The sequence below is a fragment of the Macrotis lagotis genome, chromosome 8 (assembly GCF_037893015.1).
Source record: "Macrotis lagotis isolate mMagLag1 chromosome 8, bilby.v1.9.chrom.fasta, whole genome shotgun sequence".
NCBI classification, from domain to species: Eukaryota; Metazoa; Chordata; class Mammalia; order Peramelemorphia; family Peramelidae; genus Macrotis; species Macrotis lagotis.
In genome coordinates this window covers 10,062,533-10,082,909 of record NC_133665.1, presented here as the reverse complement: position 1 = coordinate 10,082,909, position 20,377 = coordinate 10,062,533, and the positions used below count along the sequence as shown (strand labels likewise).

Sequence of the window (20,377 nt, the reverse complement as noted above, 5' to 3'; positions counted from 1 at the left end):
GGCATCCAGCTGAGTTGCAAAAATCAAGTTGATCTATTTTTTTTAACTTTTGAGGAGATCATGTGTGAGCAGAATATAAAACATTGCCTGCTCATAATGGAGACATGAACCCTAAGAACTGGAAACTACAAAACTGAGGGTTTTTTTTAAATGGCTGAGAGATTGATAAAGTAGGAGAAAGCATTTTGAATGTAAGTGAAAGTTGTATAGTTTTTTGCACTGATTTCATAAAAAGAACATTCTTTTTAAATAACAATTTTAAAAGTTTAATCGGAAAAGTTGAAGATTTTTAAAATATATTTCTGTCATTAATATGAGATTAATATGGAAATTCATTAAAGTTTTGAGACATTTAGAATCACAAGTAAAAGTATGCTCTTTGTTTGGACTAAAGCATTACATAGTGGGTGACATTCCCCTAGTTTTTAAGTTTGTCTCATCTATATTATTTTTCAAAGCTTTACTCTGCAAACTTAAAAGTTGTAAAATTATGTGATATTAACAAATTAGAATTTTTCTTTTCGCTTCATCTGCTAGTGAATTTCAAGTGCTGAATTAGTGATAATACTATTCATTTCCATAGCAATAGACAGATCTTTTTTGCATGAGTTAGTAGTTCTGTACTTATGACATCACAAATGGAAGCTAGTGGGAAGAGAAAGCCTGAGTATCTTCAACAATAGTGGAGGAAATACAGATCTTAAACTGGCCAAGTATAGGCCTTTTGTGTATGTGTTATATCTACTCCAGAGTAAAAGCTCTTCTTTAAAAAGGTACTTTGTGCTTTTTCTTATGTGTATTTCTTTATATACTCATATATTGCAAATGATTTATCTTCCCAAAGAATTTCCCCTCAATAACTGAAAGCATTTTCTGCTTATGTTTGGGTCTTATGGATTTGTTTCGGAACTCTAATTGGCTTGTTCCATTTTTCACAGAAATAGGACCTGTTGTTGACTTAATAATATGGTAGGACTTTATAAATATTTTATAATAAGGTTTACATATGAATTTTTAGTTTATCGCTCTTAAAGGTATTATGATTTTTAGGCTTGGGTTATCTAAAAGTTAAATATTAACAAAATCAGGAGTCCTATTTGAACTATTCAGCCAAATTTGATCAAGAAAATTTGAACTAGCTAAAGTTCTAAATCTAAAGATTGACAAGTGGAAACCATTTAAATTATTAATTAGCATAGATGTATTTATGTTAAATGTCAAATTTGTGATTCTTTTTGAAAGAATATTGTATACATCAGATATTTCTAGAATCTTAGGAAGCTAATCATACTTTGTTTTGTGTTAATAGAATTTTCTGAATGGATTCTCTGGTTCATCGAACTGCTATGAAATATTTTAATCATAGGTTTCAGGCTGAACCATCAGACATTATTTGTGGACAGTCTTCTTAATCAATTACCTGCCAAATACTTGTTATAAATTGGGGTTACAAATAACCCAACTATATATATAGTAAGAAACCTGGTTGGGTAGTATACCCACAGACAACCCCACCAGGACCAATCAATCCTCTTTAACTCAAGGGCAACTGAAGAAAAGCGTGTGTTAAAGCTATTAGAATTTTTAAATATTATCACATTCAGATGAATATAGAACAATTTAATGATTTGTTATCTTTTTCTATAGCAGAAATACAGGTGTTTTGGCAAGGGTATATAAATATCACCTATTAAGACAGATACAAATGCCAACATACTAAAATTTTTGTAATTACCAGGATAATGAAAATAACTTATTATTCAGTAAACTTTACTGTACCATTTATTATCCTTTTTTACTTTGAAGTTTTTTGGTTATGCTTAATCAATTATTAGGTAATAAAAACTAGCAAATATTATAATAATAATGCAATCTCTAACTTGTAGCAAGGTCCCCCCCCCCCCCCCCCGGAAGACTTAATTTATATTTGTAATACAAGTGTTAACATCCTTATCAATTAAAATATGAAGGTGAAGACAAATTGCTGGTATATAATTATAGAAATATTATAATTGTGCATGAGGGGAAGGGGATGAAGGAAATAATCATATCATACTTACTGTGTTCCAGGCATTGTTGACACTCTTTCAAATATTATTTGATCCCTGTGATCTGTTATTATCCATTTTACATAGCAGGCTAATAGAAATTAAGCAATCTGTCTGGTTCTTTATCCATGGAGTTACTGGCTCCTTCATCCTCTGCTCCTTCACTACACATATAATGCCTGTGCAAGTTACTTTTTAGTACCCTCAAGGAACTTACAAGCATATTACATCAGTATGTATTAATTGCATTCAACTGTATAATGATTTCAGTATAACTAGCATAAAACTTTTCTGTAATAATCATTCCATCTTGAATAATTACAACCCACGCTTGACATGTATTATTTCAGTCAAATGCATAAAGCTTCATTTATGGTAGATGCTATAAAATTAGTTTCTCCCCATTTTTTTCATTCATTCAGATATTTTCTGAGGTATTAGATCTCAGCATTTAATGGTGTTTAAATTTTTTTTTATTAGGTTTTTTTAGGTTTTTGCAAGGCACATGGGGTTAAGTGGCTTGCCCAAGGCCACACAGCTAGGTAATTATTAAGTGTCTGAGACCAGATTTGAACCCAGGTACTCCTTACTCCAGGGCCAGTGCTTTATCCACTGCGCCACCTAGCCACCCCGCCACCCCGATTTAATGGTGTTTAAAAATATTCATTTATATAGATTGTTTGCAGCCAGAAAACTAATATTGTCTTTTTCCAATTCTTTGTAGCCTCCTGGAAACATAATCCATATTTTTCTCATTGCTGCACTGATAATATAAATTTTTAGGGTATTTAGGGCTGTCACAGTAATGATTCTGATAAAATACTAAAGATATACCATGATTATTAATTTTGTTTCTTTAAATTTTTATATTTTCTCCCTATGTAATCTTAGATTTAGTATTGTATTTTCAAGATTTTAAAAAATTTTGTCATGAAGCTATGTTTTAGAGTTGACATGTTAGAATAGTGGCATAAGGGATTGTTATGTTTTCTGTTAAACCCACAACTAATAATAATTTTCTGTCCATCAGATGTTTTGATGGAGGCAAACCTAAGCAGAACCAGAGAACCCAAAGTTTCTTATGATTTTATAATGCCTAGTTTTTACTCTAAGTGGGGATAGAAAATACACACAATCTCAGCCCAGAGGGATTATATAATTTAGTTGAATAAGACCCTCTGTGATTTACATACTTTAAGTACTAAATGTTACACAGTCAGTAAATAGCAATGGAAATATATAGGAGAGAAACAGTAGGCTGGGATTTTTCAAAGAATATTTTACTAGGAAAATACAGAACTTGATTAATTCTGAAAGAGATCTGAATTATATAAGAACCTGAATTATATGATATTTAGATACATTTAGGGAGGGAAATTCAAGGGAAGATTATCTTTAAATTGTGAGGAGAATGAGGACTATATGATAAACAGGAAGCATGATTGTGTAATTTATATATATAATGGAGAGTTACTTGGGGGCACTGAGTATGCGCCAGTCATTATGTGACAGACAATACTCGAACCCATTTCTTCTTGACTTCAAGGCCAGGAAACTGTCCATTTCACCACACTTAAAAGAATATTTGTAGTTACAATTGGAAAGGTTCGTTGGGACTGCATTATAGAGTGTTTGTATGCTAGGCTAAGACTTTTACAATAAAGAAGTTATGAGAGGAACCATTGAAGAATTTGATCAGGGGTTAAAAGTCTTCCTAAAGATAATATTTTTGTCTGATCCCCTGTTCTCAGCCAAATAGGAATCTTCAGGCAGGCAGGCTGGCTATTCAGGAGACCATAAATAAGTCACCCAGGTATCTCAAGATAAGGGAAGGGCCAGGACAGTGATAATCATAGGAATTTGCTATAAGTAAAAACACTAGATGGGGAGACTAGGTTCTAGTCTGTGTCTAGCACTAACTTTGTGACAAGTAGAATTCTTTTTTAGTTTTTTTGCAAGGCAAATGGGGTTAAGTGGCTTGCCCAAGGCCACACAGCTAGGTAATTATTAAGTGTATGAGGCTAGATTTGAACTCAGGTACTCTTGACTCCAGGGCTGGTGCTCTATCCCCTGCGCCACCTAGCTGCCCTGACAAGTAGAATTCTTCACAATTAAAGATGTAAAGATTTTATGGTAGCCAATTTCTAGCTATTTTAAAATTCCATTTATTTTTTTAATAGTCGTATATGAGACTAGAGGACTTAACTGATTGTAGATGGATATAATGAATGTTTAGAGCCTTAAGTTTAACAAAACTTCCAGATGTGAGAGAAGGTTATGAGTTCAGGTATTAAGTAGATTTAAGGTGATAGTGCCCATTTCCAAGTCTAACAGATAACTAGACTGCACTGGAAGGGAAAGGTTAATGATATTAAAGATTCCATGACTGATAAGAATTTTAACTAGAGCTAGAAGGCAACCTAGTACATCTATTCCAATTTCTCTCATTTTTTACAAATGAGAAAACTGGATTTATTGGAGTTTAAGGTCACTGATATGGTAAAGTCAAATCAGTTCAATAAGCTCTTTACACAGTCTTCTGAAGATTACAGTATGAAGTAACAGAGAGAGAGAGAGAGAGAGAGAGAGAGAGAGAGAGAGAGAGAGAGAGACCTACACCAGGTCTTTAATTTAAAGACCTTTTATTGAATCTAAATTTATATTTTTCCCCAACTGTGTTGATATAAAGTGTGGGTGCACTTTTCAGTAGATATAATATCAGATATTTTAAGGATATTGCCTATAAAAGATTATTGTAAAAGAATTGGAGACCTACTTCTTTTGTTAAAGGTTAGTTTTCATGAATTTGTTTATGTGGTGCTCTGAGTTGAATAGTGTGATGGTACAAAGGGATACTAAGAGCCCTTTTATATCTTACCAAATTTACTGAATGAAGTTACACTAAGAAAGGAGCATTAGATTAGAAATGAAGTAGTACTGACATGGGATATCAGGTCAAAGCTACCTAGTAATAGGATTGTTAAGATAAAAGGAAATATTGTGTGGTGCTTTATAAATATTAGCTATTTTGTTATCAGATGGGAAGAATGAAGCAGCAAAAAGAGATGTGGCCACAAAGTATCACTGTAAGCTAGGAAGAAGATATTATTAAAACAAGGAGCTGATCCAGAATATCAAGTAATACCTGGAGATCAAGGAGGGACTGGAGACCTTTTTTTTTTTTTGGTTTTTGCAAGGCAATGAGCTTAAGTGGCTTGCCCAAGTCCACACAGCTAGATAATTATTAAGGGTCTGAGGCTGGATTTGAACTCAGGCACTCCTGACTCTAGGACCAGTGCTCTATCCACTGCATCATCTAGCCACCCCCAGACCCCATTTTTAAGGTGGTTATTATCAACCTTGGGAGAGCTGTTTCCAAGTCTCAGAAAGAAATTATTTCCTATTTAATGAAGTGACCTGGATATGAGGAGTAGAGGCTATCAATGTAGATCAGTTTTTCAGGAAATTCCATTTCTGAAAGTTCAGTACCTGTTGCCCTCTTTGCAGAAGCATGGTTAGTTAGTCTACATCAGAGGCATAGACAGATTGAAACTCCCGTTCTTGATTTCACCTGAGAAGGTAGCTCCTAACACTCTAACCTTAAAGCTATATTAATAATAAATATAGATAAATGCTAATATTCCTTTCCATGTAATCAGTAACTGACTTCTTCCCATACCGTCTCACCACAGTCACTGGTCAGAATTGATTTAGTCAGTATGTCCAGTATAAGAACTCCTGTGGACACAAATTTCAATCTCAGAAGATATTTATCTATAACTAGCCTAAGGCTAATTTTCTAATAATCCCAGGCTAATACTTGTCAAAGTCATAGGTTTTCCACATTTCCAAGTTTAGCACTTCATAAGAAAATGCCCTGTTGCCTCTCTGGTATATTTTTATAGCTAAATTGCTTGAATTCAGTCCTTCAGAAATCAACAATTTCACCAGCTACCGAAATCTAGTTCTGTTATTAAGCCTTTGCTATAAACCTTCCATCTTCAGAAAATTTATAGTTTATAGACTAGCATAGTGTTTGTGAATCTAGAGTTACTACCACCCAACAATGAGCAACCAGAAAGGTAGGTTTTATTGTAAGATATTTTTGTGTATGTGGATATTAAAGAGGGTCAATGATTTCTTAAATTGAAATTATGGTTTTAAACCATGTAATAGAAGTGATCCTGAACTAGAAATGACATCTGATTTCTAGTATCATCTTTGGTATTAAATCATTGAGATAAGTAATCAAATTCTGTAGGCCTTGGGTTTTTGGGTTTTATTTTTAAGGCCTCAGTTTCTCAGGTAAAATGCTTGGATCTAGATTTTCTCTAACCCTGTATAATTATGTGATATTATCAGCCTTACTAATCACAGGTCAAGATAGAGACTGAATGGTGAAAACTTAAATGAGTTAAAGTCAAATAAATCATAGAAACAATTCTGTGAAGGAATGATGATGAAACCATACAAATTTCTGGGATGCAGCTATAATCCTCTTAAGGACATATATTATCAACTAGAAAAACATAAAACGAATGAACAGAACATTAATTTTTTTTAGGTATTTTTTGGAAGGCAAATGGGGTTAACTGGCTTGTCCAAGGCCACACAGCTAGGTAATTATTAAGTGTCTGAGGCCAGATTTGAACTCAGGTATTCCTGACTCTAGGGCTGGTAATCCATCCACTGAACCACATAGCCACCCCCAGAACATTAATTTTTGTTTTCCTATAGTTTCTGGGTTTGTCTTCAGATAGACTCCCAATTATTTTATGTTGTCTACATTTACTTTAGGTTTTTGCAAGGCAAATGGAGTTAAGTGGCTTGCCCAAGGCCACACAGCTAGGTAATTATTAAGTGTCTGAGACCGGATTTGAACCCAGGTACTCCTGACTCCAAGGCCAGTGCTTTATCCACTACACCACCTAGCCGCCCCTCAGAAGATTAATTTTTTTACAAATTGAAAGTAAACCTGCAAAACATTAAAAAAGTACTGAAAAATAGAATAAATGGGCAAGAAAAAGAGATTTAGAAAGAATCAAATAGTTATTCAAAGATTGACATAAAGGTTAGGAAATGCTGTCAAAAATAGCAAATGAGCAAGTAAAACCAGAAAAAGTAAAATAATTAAACTAATTATGCATAGTGAATTCTATTAACAAAAACCAAGAATACCAAAGAAAATGAAATACCGAGAAAATACCCAGATGACCAAAAAAAAAAGATCTCAAGATTTTTAAAAAGGAAAAGAATTCACTGTGAAAGCAAAGTTTAAAGAACAGTTAAATGCAATTACCACACAAATCTCAATATCTACAATAAACTCCTTTTATGAGATAGTTGTCCTAGTACTTAAGCAAGGCAATATGCCATCATGCAGATTTTAAAACATTCCTTACTGTGTCATTCCTTTGACTGTTACAGGATCTTAGCTTTAATCTGAATTCTACCCCCTCATTTTGCTATGAGATATATATATAGTCCCTGTATTTAAACAAGGGAAATACAAGGCAAAGGAAAACCAATATCATTATTTGAAAATTTAAAGCTATCCCATTATGCAAATTTTGAAAGAAATTCCTTACTGTGTTATTTCTTTTGTCTGCCATGGGATTATAGATTTAGAGCTGGAAGGTACCTGAGAAGTAATGTAATCTGAATTCTACCCCCTCATTTTCTTTATCTATAAAGTGGGAATGATAAAGTTTCAGAAATATAATACTGACAACTTATATAGATCCCTCTTGTTAAGAAGACTTAGAAGAAAATTTTGTTATTTTAGTAATTCTTAGATTTCATATCTAATCATTTGTTATGGATACATTGTTGTTACTCAGTTTAAAATAATTATTGTAGAATACTATTAAACTGGATATGAAAAAGAAACATTTGACATAAAATTTTATTTGGGTTGTGGGGCAGGCAATCAGTATTAAATGACTTGCCCATGGTCACATGACTAAGTGTCACGTGTCTGTGGTCATTTGAACCAAGGTCCAGGTTTTCCTGACTCCAGAGTGGGTGCTCTATCCACTGGGCCACCTTGCTTCCCATTCTCATGTATTTTTAAACATATCTTCTATTTCAGTGTGTGTGTATTCAAAGAATACCTTCATTTTTATTAAAGGTTTAAGGGTAATTGTAGCTGGAGATGTTACATATGACAACCTATAAATGAAAAAAATTTAGGAAATTTGTGTAGTATTAATATTGTAAAGGTAAAAATCTTTTTTTCTCTTGGTGCTAGAAAGTCAGTCCCCTAAAAAGCTGGCAACCCTGTAGTTGGTAGTGCTGTCCATGGTGCTGAATGCCCTTGCTCTTTGAATAATCTTCAAACAGATAATGAATATATCTAATTTAAAAGTTTTATTTAAATAAAATTTATAAATACCAATGGGACATTGACTTTTCAAGTAGACTTTTTTTTTTAGGTTAAGTGGCTTGCCCAAGGCCACACAGCTAGGTAATTATTAAGTGTCTGAGACTGGATTTGAACCCAGGTACTCCTGACTCCAGGGCCCGTGCTTTATCCACTGCCACCTGGCCGCCCCTCAAGTAGACTTTTTTTGAGAAAGTAGTTGCCATTCTTTAATGAAATGTTTGCAAACTTTACTAATATGCAAAGCACATCTCAGTAGATGAAACTATAGAGTTTTAGGGAATGATGCAGATGTCATTCACTTGACATATAGCTTCAGGAGGTTTCTTGTCAGTATTTGGGTACTGTTCATCTACTGACATAGGAGTTTTAGTTTTGTATAATCATCTCATCTTTAAATTCACAGATGAAAGTAGTCAGATTCATTTGTATTGCTTTCATTTGCCTAAGCATTTAACTTAATTCAAGTTTGATGGCACTTCAAATAATCTGAAAATAAACTCTTTGGGGAGTCAAGTTAAGTCTAAATTTCTACTTTCTTCCCACCATTTCCCCAAAAAAAAACAAAGTAAGCAATCAAAATTTTTCTTTTCTGCACCTTTACTTTGTATGATGTATAGATAGATACAATCATGAATTAGATGTCCAAATTTGACAGTGATATTTATTACCTTATTAACCTTCTGGGTATAAGACAACTGGCAAAAGGGAATACAAGCATTTATTCCCTTAGTGGTTTCAAAAAACCTTAACACCATGGGATCATATTTAGAAATTGAGTTTGATGTGTACGTATCAGATAGAACCAGTTTCTGTCCTAGTCCTAGTTTTCTGACAGAGAATAGGACATAATGGAAAAAAACAATAACTACCTCATTGTCAGGGTCAAATGAGATAAAAGTAGAATTCTAAATATAGAAATAATTTATCGTGTTATTATTGCTTTTTGAACTATTTGTAGGCATTGACTTTAACAAATTAACTAGTTTTTTTTGTTCCATTTTTTTATTGAAGTTTTATAGTTATTCTGGATCTAAATTTCTCTATTAATGGTGTCTCTGGAAACAACTGCATATTATGGATAGAGAACTGACTTTGGGGCCAGGAAAAGCAATCCTCTCACTGACTGATCCTGAGCAAATCACTTAATTATTCTAGGCAATTAAGACTAGAAAAGGTGCCAACCTGCATTTATAGAGGGAAGTTTCTTCATTGGGAACTTCAAGTCTAGTCCTTATCCTTATTAAAAAGCCAATTTATTTTAGATACTACTTTAGATTTACTTTATTTAAATTACTTGAAGATGTTGCGCTTTTTTGTCATTAGTAAATATATAAATATAATATAGTTGATAAAGCATTCAAAATGGCCATTATTAATAAAACAGCAGTTAAAAAACAATTCAGATACTACTCTTTATTCAATATGAAGATTTTTAAATTGTTGCCCTTAATGTAGAATATATTCCCTTGTAATCCCCACAATAATTTAATTTACATAAAACCTGAACATGGATGTTTTCCTTTAAAATTGATTCTCAAGAGTCTGTGTGTGTGTGTGTGCATGCGCATGTGTTTTGGATACCTTTTACAATCAGATGGTTTACTGTATCCCTCTTAGTATGATGTTTTTTAAAGGAATAAAACAGTAAGATTAAATTATTGAAATAAGTTAGCATTTTCTTTTAATTTTTTACAGACTTCAGATTAGAACTCCTATTTTTAGGATATCATTTATGTTAGTTCAATGAGTGTTTCTATTATCCATAGACATAGGTTTTTTTTGTTGAATAATGCTAATAATTGGTATGTATTTTGGGAAAATATAAAAAAGGCACTTGATGTTTTCTAAAGCAAAACAGATAATCAATAGGAAATAATTTTTGAAAAGTATCAAAATCATTTGTTAGCTGCCTTTTTTTTAATGAAAATTTATGGTTTCTGATAAAAGTAGTTAAATATGGCTTCATTATTGAGCTGTTTATAAAATGAAGGCTTAAAAGTTAAAGTGAGTTTTTTCTCCCATTTTTAAAAGCTGGAGATACAGATGATCCACCAAGAATTACACAAAATCCTGTCATCAATGGGAATGTAGCAATGGCCGATGGACATAATAACACAGAGGAAGATATGGAGGATGGTAAGTAGATTTATGATTTATCATTATTTTCATTTCTTTAGAGTTCCTTTATAATAATAAAAGCAGTGGCATGTTGTGGTTTGAATTGCAAAGTAGCTTATGGATTTCATGTTGAGTGAGTTGACTTTTTTCCTTTACTAAATTTGACAATATTAAACCAAAAGTTTATAGCATCTAAGTATATTCATGCCTGCAAATTTCCATCCACTCATAGCAGCAGGAATGTGAGCTCAAGATGTGAAGATCAGACTATATCTCTCTTTTTGAATAGCAGACAGTTTCTATTAGATCTCTTGAGCTTGCTTGGTTTTTCCATTGCATTTTTTGATAACACTAGTTTATAGGCGATTTGTCACTATTTCCCTTATTAGTGATAGTGAATAGGTTAAAAACCAATTTTGGATGGTCTCCATTTTTACACATTATTTCCAGGTAGAAGGGCAAGTTTGCTCCCAAGTTCATATATTTTTTTCGAAACATATTAGTTCATTAATATCAGTGGCACAATTTAATGTCAAAGTGAATGTAATGAATTCATATTATTTGAATACCATTTTCCTTTTTCCCTTTCATAAAAAAAATGTGTAGTTTGACTATGACCAGTGACTTTAAATGGAAAAGGAAAAGCAATAAAACTCCATTAAAGCCAAAAAAGATACCAACCAGAAATAATTTTGTGCAGTCCCTGGAATCTTGCAGTGTAATATGAAACCATGTTCTGTCAAAAAACAAGTCCATCAATCCTCATGAGGGTTGTGTCCTTCCCAGGGGAGTAACGGGGCAGTTGAAAGAAACCATCAGTCACGGGCTGCATCACCAGAAGGACTGCTGTTCAGACCTCCTGCCAAAAGTTACAGCCTCCATGAGAAACTGCAGCAGTAGTTGAGAGTTCTCTCACAGTGCGGTTTATCCCCTGTCAGCCGACTGAGGCAATATCTGAGGAAGGTAAAAAGGCGTGGTCTAAATCCCGCTGCTTTATTACCTGTGGAGTGCACTTACAACCCTGTGTAGAAAAGGACAATTACATGGGTATGGTTTTTTGTTGTTGTTGTTGGATTTTTGGTGTTTTTCTTTCAATCACCAGAAATGCCAAAAGAGACTATTTACAAAAGGCATCCAGGAATCTGGTCTCTAATTAACCAGTGTTTATTAAGAAGGTATAGGTGTAGAAGCAAAGAGCACTCCACTCTAGTTTGTTAAATTTTAGAGTGATTGTATACTAAAAGTTTTGTAGAGCCTAGAGTAAGGGAGGAAACAACAGAAGTAAAATACCTTTATTTCTAACTAAGACAAATAAAAAGAGCATTTCTAGTGTGTAATGGAATTTTGATAAAAGTGGCTGAATTGTTAGAAATTATATTGCTGTTCTTAAGGAGCCAGAGATGAAACAGAGCCAACATTCCTCAGGTGGCAATAAAATGTTTTAAATCAATGATCTTTTTGTGTGCTGTTTAAGATGGGTGGTTTTAGGTGTCTAGAAGCTTTGAGATGAAGTTGAGTGAGAGGAATTGAAAAATAATAACCTGATAGCATGACAAATATGCAGTTTAGACTGATCTCCGTATTCTCTATTAAGATCTCTTCCAGTTGTGTGATTGTCATTCTTTGAAATTTTGGAAAGGTTACTTATAGTCGGGTCCTTTCTTCATGTTTAGTGTATAAAACATTTAAGAAGTTTTGAAATAGAGATTATAATTAAAAGGGGATTGGGTAGAAATTTGAAAAGATTACATATCAGGTAAAGAAAATTGTTACATAGAATTGTCTCTGTGGACAATTTACCAGGACTTGGAAATGGTCTTTTTTGAACAGATCATCTTAAGTAGTTCAAATTTGGCCTTATTTTAGGGGAAAAATGACATTATATAATGAACTATGAATGTAGAAAAGGTAAAGATTTAGGAGGAATAGAATGGCTCTCCACCTGGCCCACTATAAAGGAAAAATACTGATTATTCTTTCTCATTCTCTTTTAATCTTTTCTTGTTTAGAAGAGATTATAATTGAGTTTATCTATTGTTAGTGTAGACACTGCTTTTTTTGATGTTTGATGTTTTTGATGTTATTGATTCTGATAAAAGAGTTGTTATTTAGAAAGAATAATCCGATTTTTATAAAGTTAGTGGAGAAAAAAGTGAACATTTGCTTTGGAAACAATATGAGTAGGTGGCACAATGGATACCTTTTCTAACTCAAGTTTCCTTGTCTGTAGGACGGGTATAATAATAATAATAATAGCATACTTCCATGGATGGTTATGAGGATGAAATTATTTGCAAACTTTAAAGAACTATATAAAATGCTGAAATGGGAGAAAATGGACCTAGACAAGTAAACAAACATTTCTTAAGTGCCTCCAATATGCTAATTAACTGTGCTAAGCTCTGGGGAGAATTCAAAGAGGCAAAATCATCTTAACCCCTTAAGGAGTAAACTCACTTTTTTTTTTTGGATTTTGCAAGATAATGAGGTTAAGTGACTTGGCCAAGGTTACACATCTAGGTAATCATTAAGTGTCTGAGGCTGGATTTGAACTTAGGTCCTCCTGACTCCAGGGTCAGTACTCTTATCAACTGTGCCCACCTGGCTGCCCCACAAGCTCACAGTTTAATGAAAGAGGCAAAACTAACAACTTTGTACAAACAAGATTCTACATGCATATACATAGAGAGGCTAAATTGGAAATAATGTCAAAGATGGGGAGAAACTAGAATTAAGAGAAATTAGGAAAAGTTTTTTGCAGAAGTTGAGGTTGATTTCTGTTTGACACTTGAATGATGGAATCCACTAGCCAGAGGGAGAGAATTCCAGGTATGGGAACAGTGTATTATTTTTATTCTGAAGGTAATATGGTGCCATTTTAGGAAGGTAACTTTGATAACTGCATGGAGACTAGCCTGAAGTGGGAAGAGATTTGGCAGAAGTTTGTGGTAATAGTTCATGTATAAGCTCTGGTTGCAGTTTTAGTCCTTCAAATGAGTGTGTAAATAAAATTAGATGATTTTCAATTTTTAAAGATTCAATATCAATAACATAATAATTCTCAGCCTCAATTCTCAAGTTTCTCTAATTTCCATGGATAACTGATTTGCAAAAGTAGTAGAAATCTGGAACTTCCTTTCCAATTGTTTGGGATTAACTTTGGGCATATGTAGTGAGAAAATTCTCATTGTAGATCATGGTGTCTTAAAATTGCTTCTTGGATTGCATATGTCAGAAATTACTCTGGTGCAAAGATCTATTTGACATAGGAAGAGAATTTGGGGGCAGCTAGGTGGCACAGTGGATAAAGCATTGGCCCTGGAGTCAGGAGTACCTGGGTTCAATTCCTGCCTCAGACACTTAATAATTTACCTAGCTGTGAGGCCTTGGGCAAGCCACTTAACCCCATTTGCCTTGCAAAAACCTAACAAAAAAAAAGAGAGAGAGAGAGAATTTGACAATTAAAAAGACAAAGGAAAGATGAACTATTTACATGCTTTGGACAGGTATAAACACACTTAACCTTTAGATAAAAGCATCAATAAGAAATTAAGGTTTAAGTACCCCTATAAACTCAAGATTTAATATTTTGATCCTAACACATGCTTTATTTTTCTTGAAACCAAAATATGATGGTAAATCTTTTTTTTAATTAAAGATTTTATTTGAGTTTTTGAATTTTACAATTTTTCCCTCAATCTTACTTCCCTCCCCCCATCCCCCATGGAAAGCAATCTTGTCAGTCTTTACTTTGTTTCCATGTTGTACATTGATCCAAATTGAGTGTGATGAGAGAGAAATCATATCCTTAAGGAAGAAACAAAAAGTCTTAGAGATAACAAGATGAGACAATAAGATATCTGGTTGTTGTTGTTTTTTCCTAAACTAAAGGGAATAGTGCTTGAACTTTGTTCAAACTCCAGGGCTCTTTATCTGGATACAGATGGTATTCTCCATTGCAGACAGTCCCAAATTGTCCCTGATTGTTGCACTGATGGAATGAGCGAGTCCTTCAAGGTTGATCATCACCCCCATGTTGCTGTTAGGGTATATAGTGTTTTTCTGGTTCTGTTCATCTCACTCAGCATTAGTTCATGCAAATCCCTCCAGGCTTCCCTGAAATCCTGTCCCTCCTGGTTTCTAATAGAACAATAGTGTTCCATGACATACATATACCAAAGTTTGCTAAGCCATTCCCCAATTGAAGGACATTTACTTGATTTCCAATTCTTTGCCACCACAAACAGGGCTGCTATGAATATTTTTGTACAAGTGATGTTTTTTCCCTTTTTCATATGATGGTAAATCTTAATCTTAGTTACATTCCATAATATTCCATGGTCTAAGCAAAAGTAGCTTGGAAAGCATGCCGCTCTGAGGGAGTTTATACATTAGGATCCAGGTGCTGTAAAGATGAACCTCTTACTTTTCTACTTAGTTTTTCTTCCTTTCTACACCATCTCTGAGGCTGTAGATATAACTACAAGAAGAGATGGGAGTGGGAAAAGACCTTGAATTCTCCCTTTACACTTTATCAGGTGATTGAACATTATTTTCCTTTATGTTAGATGATTATTGCTTACAATTGGTAAAACTGGAGCTCATTGTAAAAGTATAGAAAAAGTACATGGGTGTGGCATATGTTAGATTATATATAAAGTTGGGTTTCTGATTTAAAACTGATCAAGGTGCAGCCTCTGAGAGCAAACAATTTTACTACTTTACTCAGGTTTTTGTGGGAATCAAATAAAATAAAATGTTTAACATGAATGTTTAAAAAGTGACCCATATGTAGTCAAATCAAATAAACATCCAATAAAATACCCCTTTAATTATCAATAAATATAAAGTCTTGCACTTTAGCTTCACAATTATTGGATGGATGGTGTTAACGATGTTAAAAAAAAAACCGGGGGGTGGCTAGGTTGCACAGTAGATAGAGCACCAGCCCTGGAGTCAAGAGTACCTGAGTTCAAATCCGGCTTCAGACACTTAATTACTTTATGGTCTTGGGCAAGCCACTTAACCCCATTGCCTTGCGAAATCCTAAAAAAAAAAAAAAAAAAAAAAAAAAGGAAGGGTTTTTCTGCACTTGGAGGGTCAGTAAGTTAACAGTATTTGATCAAAACCTACATAATTTCTAGGAATAAGAAGATAACCTTCCAGAATTCTTCTGGTCAGAACATAATTATTACTACATACTACATTTTAGATTAAGACATGTATAAGTTGGAGAATATCCAGATGGGGCAGCCAATGCAATTAAGATCAGATGCCAATTTTGAAGAAATTAAGAAGATGCAAGAAGTAAAATTAAGGCTTGATTAAATTAAGAAAAACAGCTGTCCATCTTAAGAGATGTAATAGGATTCTTTGAGGTCTCAAGACAAATCCTCTGAGATATATGTGTTAGGGGATATTCACTTACTCCACCCACCCTCCCTTATCCATTTAGGACCTCTACTCACTGAATCCTGTCAAAGGGCCAAAAATCGATTAACTTCCCCATAGTGATTACCTTTATAAATTTTCTCATTTTCCTGGGTTCTGTTTTACCTGTTTAGGTTCCTACATTTTTGTGTTGTTGAAGCATGCTTTAGTTATGTTTCTATGATATCGCATTTTATGACTGCTACCTTTATTTTGAGATATTTTGGTCATTATGATTTGCCTAAATAAAAGTTGAGAAGCATTAGAGTCATACCTTCAGTTAAGATTAAAATTATACATGATAATGGGTAGTAATTTAACATTTTTAGTTTTCCCAATTTTTTTAATAGTGACATCTGATTTACATAGAACTCTGCTGAAATGCATAGTTAGGACAGCAGATTCTGCCACAAATCTTGATCTTCACCATTTCATAAGTTGTATTATAGTATTACAGGTCTGTAATAAATTTTTTGAGTAACCATTTATCTGCTGGCGTCCCACTTCTGTTATATTTAGAAGCATTTGTCTCCTATGCTTCTGTGCCTTCTAATGAAAAATTGACAAATTTTAGAGAATTCACCCTAGGAACCATTTGTGGACCATTTGTGCCCAAACTGTGGTATAGCTTTCTGAGCTTATTGGTCTGATCAGCCACAGTCAAATGTCTTATTGGTCCTCTTTGAGGATAAAGAACAATAATAACCAAGGAGCATTTCCAGATTTGAACATGAAAGACTCATAGTAGAGTCATATAATTTGTATAATATCATCAAAGTGGCATCTTGTCTGGGTTGCCAAAATTGTCAAAATAGACCATTGGCATTAGAAATATGCTTTGTTTTGAATTTGCCTTTATATAGATTTATTCTTTTTAGCAATTGGTATTAAATGCTCCTTTCCATAGCTTATAACAAACCAAAATCCCTCAATCAGTAAGATAAATAATGGTAATTTGGGGAATATTGAAAATCATAGCAATATCTAGAAACAACAGTTCATTTTTAAGCCACAGTTATAGAACATTATAAAGCAATATAGAAATTATATCAATATTTGTGTTGTGAATTTCAGTTTCCCCTTTTTTTCCTGAAGGGAGACACCTTGAAGTAAATATTGTATAAAGTTTAGAGCAAATATAAGAATTTTCTTAGTTCTTATTAACATTTCTATCTCTGATTTTCTCAGTCTCATTTGTCTGCTCACATTGTATTGAGGTTTTGCAAAGTGTTTTGAGTAGTGTATTTTGTCATCACTTGACAATGTTTTGTTTCATTTCACAAACCATTCCATGACCTATTATCTCGAATAATTCCTACCCTTTCCCCTTATAAGTGGATTCTTTATCTAAAAAAACTTGGTATGCTAAGACATTCCAACTTAATAGCTCTACTCTTTAGAATATTTTGTCTGTGGAAAAATTCTTGAAAAGAAACATCTTTCCTCAAAATTGCTTGTGTGTATAGCTTTTTAGGGGAAAGAAGTTAACAAAAAATTAGGGTACTTAACCTTTTATGAGACCTGATAGATTTGTTTTCTCAAGGTCAAATTCAAGTTCTAGCAAACCTTGAAAATTTCTAACTTTAAAAATTGCAAATTACTGATAAATCAGTTATACTCCCACCTGATTTCCTATGGATAAAAAAAATTCTCATATTTTCTCTAACAGTTCTTGAGTTATTTCATTTCATCATTATTTCTCTGTGGGTTCCTCAACATGAAGAACTGAAATATCTCAATCTACATGCTTCTTTCTGAACTGTTCCAAAGATCATAGATTTTTATTTCAGAGATCTACGTGCTTCTTTCTGAACTGTTCCAAAGATCATAGATTTTTATTTCAGAGATTTTGGTTGTAGTACCTCAAGAAGGATAATCCCTTCTAATTCAAGTGGGTTGCTGTAAGATTTTTACAAAGCAGATTTATTGTGTCAATTGTCCTGAGGACATTGAAGTTCATTTGAAGCTAAAAAATAACTTCATTTCAAACAAAATAGTGATTTTAGTTAAGATATTTATCCAAGTCATTTGTTTTTTCCCCTGAATGATTTTGAAAATATGTAAGTGCTATCGTCTAACATCTGATTTTAGGTTTAATACCAATTGAACATCAAAAAAAAAAACTAAGTACTTTTACTCTAAAGTTAGATTCTTCTTCCTTTCTTGTAAAGTTGATTTCAGTTGTTTGACAAAACAAGCATGTATTCTATACTACCTCTTCTGCATTCCTTTATAAACCAAAAAAAAAATTGAGGTGTCCATTCTACCTTTTCTTCCAGCTCCCTGGACTTTGAAATATGGGTCCTATTTTCCAAATCTTTGATTTCAGCTATAATTTTCAAGATTGTACTTTTTTCTTCTACCCCTTGTTCAATTTAAGAAATGGTAGAAATGTACTATCTTTTATCATCACACTGAACAGAAATTCTGAACAGTATGATTATTGAGTTCACTAAGGAGTCATTCATTCATTATTGGTTACTCATTCAAAAACAGATATTTTTTGTCATTCCTTCAATTTCTACTGTCATTATATCCAATTTTAGATTTCATGAGTATACACCTACTGATCCTGTTATGAAGGGGTTGGGACTTCAGTGATGCTCCCAATTATTGTGCACCACTGTAAATCATTAATGGATTGGCCTGTGAATTTCCAACAAATATTACTTTGTGTTTCTTGTATTTCTTTTATTGTCTGGAAATTAATCACTATAGTTGGAAGAATATTTTCAGCATTTAATAATTATATATGCTCTGATTTCCTGATCATTTTTCTTACAGATACCAGCTGGCGTTCAGAAGCAACCTTTCAGTTTACAGTTGAACGTTTCAGCAGGCTGAGTGAGTCAGTCCTTAGTCCTCCATGTTTTGTACGAAATCTTCCATGGAAGATCATGGTGATGCCACGATTTTATCCAGACAGACCACACCAAAAAAGCGTAGGATTCTTTCTCCAATGCAATGCTGAATCTGACTCCACGTAAGAAACTTCATATAATAACAGTATAAACCCATAAATATCAATGTTAATAAAATTTTTATTAAACAGATTTGATATATTTAATACAAGGACTTTTTCCCTTTGGAAAATGTGAAATTAATTTTTTTTTCATGCTTTTCATTTAACACACTTTTGTACATTTATGAAGATCTAACTAATTATATTGTGTTATCTTCAGTCTTTAGTTCATACACCAACAAATAGAATTGTGCAATTCACACCACCAATTGCTTAGTTGGTTGTTGTGATCCTCTTTGATACCAAAAGATTAGTAGTAGTCGTAGTGGTAGTGGTAGTACTACTATTACTACTACTACTACTACTACAATGCCCCTCATATAGGCAGTTGCTGTATTTCCACTAGTCCTAGCCCTTGATTTGCCCAGGTAGTCAATGATCATTCTGTGTTTTGTAGTTAGGTTGCCTTTAGCATTACTATTTTTACATAATATCTTCTGAGGGAAAGCCACTTCAAGATTTGACAATTTTACCTTATATGCTGTTTTTATGAATGTGGATAAAAATATCAACATTTTTAGGCAACTTAAGTCAATGAAACTTCCCTAATTTTTGAGACAATTTAAACTTTGAGGGATTAACAACTTGTTCTGATAGCCTGAAGTTAGAACTCACTTCTTATTGCCAAACCTGGGTCTCCTGGGTCTTTTCTAGCATACATTGGGATATTTAATATTTGAGATGTTTTCCTACTCCCTCTTTGTGTTGGAAATGTCATTCATTTAATTTCCAAAAAATAGTTAAAAGTTATGTGATTCTTTTCAGAAGATCATAGCCTTTAGAGCTAAAGGCAACTATAGAGATCTAATTCAACCCTTAGATGTAGTGGGTAGAGTACTGGCCTTGGAAACAGGAGGACTGGAGTACAAATCCAGCCTCTGACACGTACTAGTTGTGTGACTTTGGACAAATTACTTGGCCCTGATTGCTTGATGGTCCAGGGCCATCCCCAGTGATCCTGATTCATATATGACCACTGAATCCTGATGGCTCTGGAGGAGAAAGTGAGACTGGTGATTTAGCACAGGACCCCCTCAAATTCAGTTCATGTGCTTGTCATGACATCAACCCACTGATGTCGTAGTCTTTGAAAATGAAGGACAAACATCATTAGGACAGCTTTCATTATTCTAATGAATTTCCTGTCTATAATAATAAAATGGAACAAGTTCACTTTACTCCTCATTCTTACGTCCATAACTTGATGGTCATAAAAGGTATGCTTAAATTAAGGAATGCAAAAAATGTCTTGTTTATGGAAAGAATATATGTTAAATTTGGGGTTAAAATTCATTATAATTTGTTCTTTCATATGCTCATGAATCAAGGTGCAGTGTAGTATGTTGTAGAAAGAGCACTATAACTAGGATAACT

The 20,377-nt window shown here is 33.5% G+C and overlaps 1 protein-coding gene across 7 annotated transcripts in view; it reads left to right on the top strand.

Annotated features, from left to right (window-relative positions):
- Window positions 1-20,377, top strand: part of USP7 (ubiquitin specific peptidase 7) — a 97,536-nt gene that overhangs the window by 29,462 nt on the left and 47,697 nt on the right. For 5 of the 7 annotated variants that reach the window (XR_012470699.1, XR_012470698.1, XM_074196363.1 and 2 more), the window contains exons 2-3: window positions 10,465-10,569; window positions 18,766-18,964. Coding sequence is in view for 5 of the 7 variants with exons in the window: in XM_074196363.1 (XP_074052464.1) it covers window positions 10,465-10,569; window positions 18,766-18,964 (304 nt within the window). In the remaining 2 variants the exon portion in view is untranslated. Of the gene's footprint in view, window positions 1-529; window positions 774-10,464; window positions 10,570-11,337; window positions 11,515-18,765; window positions 18,965-20,377 lie in introns of those variants that run through there. The other 2 variants (XM_074196365.1, XM_074196367.1) reach the window with 2 other exon arrangements.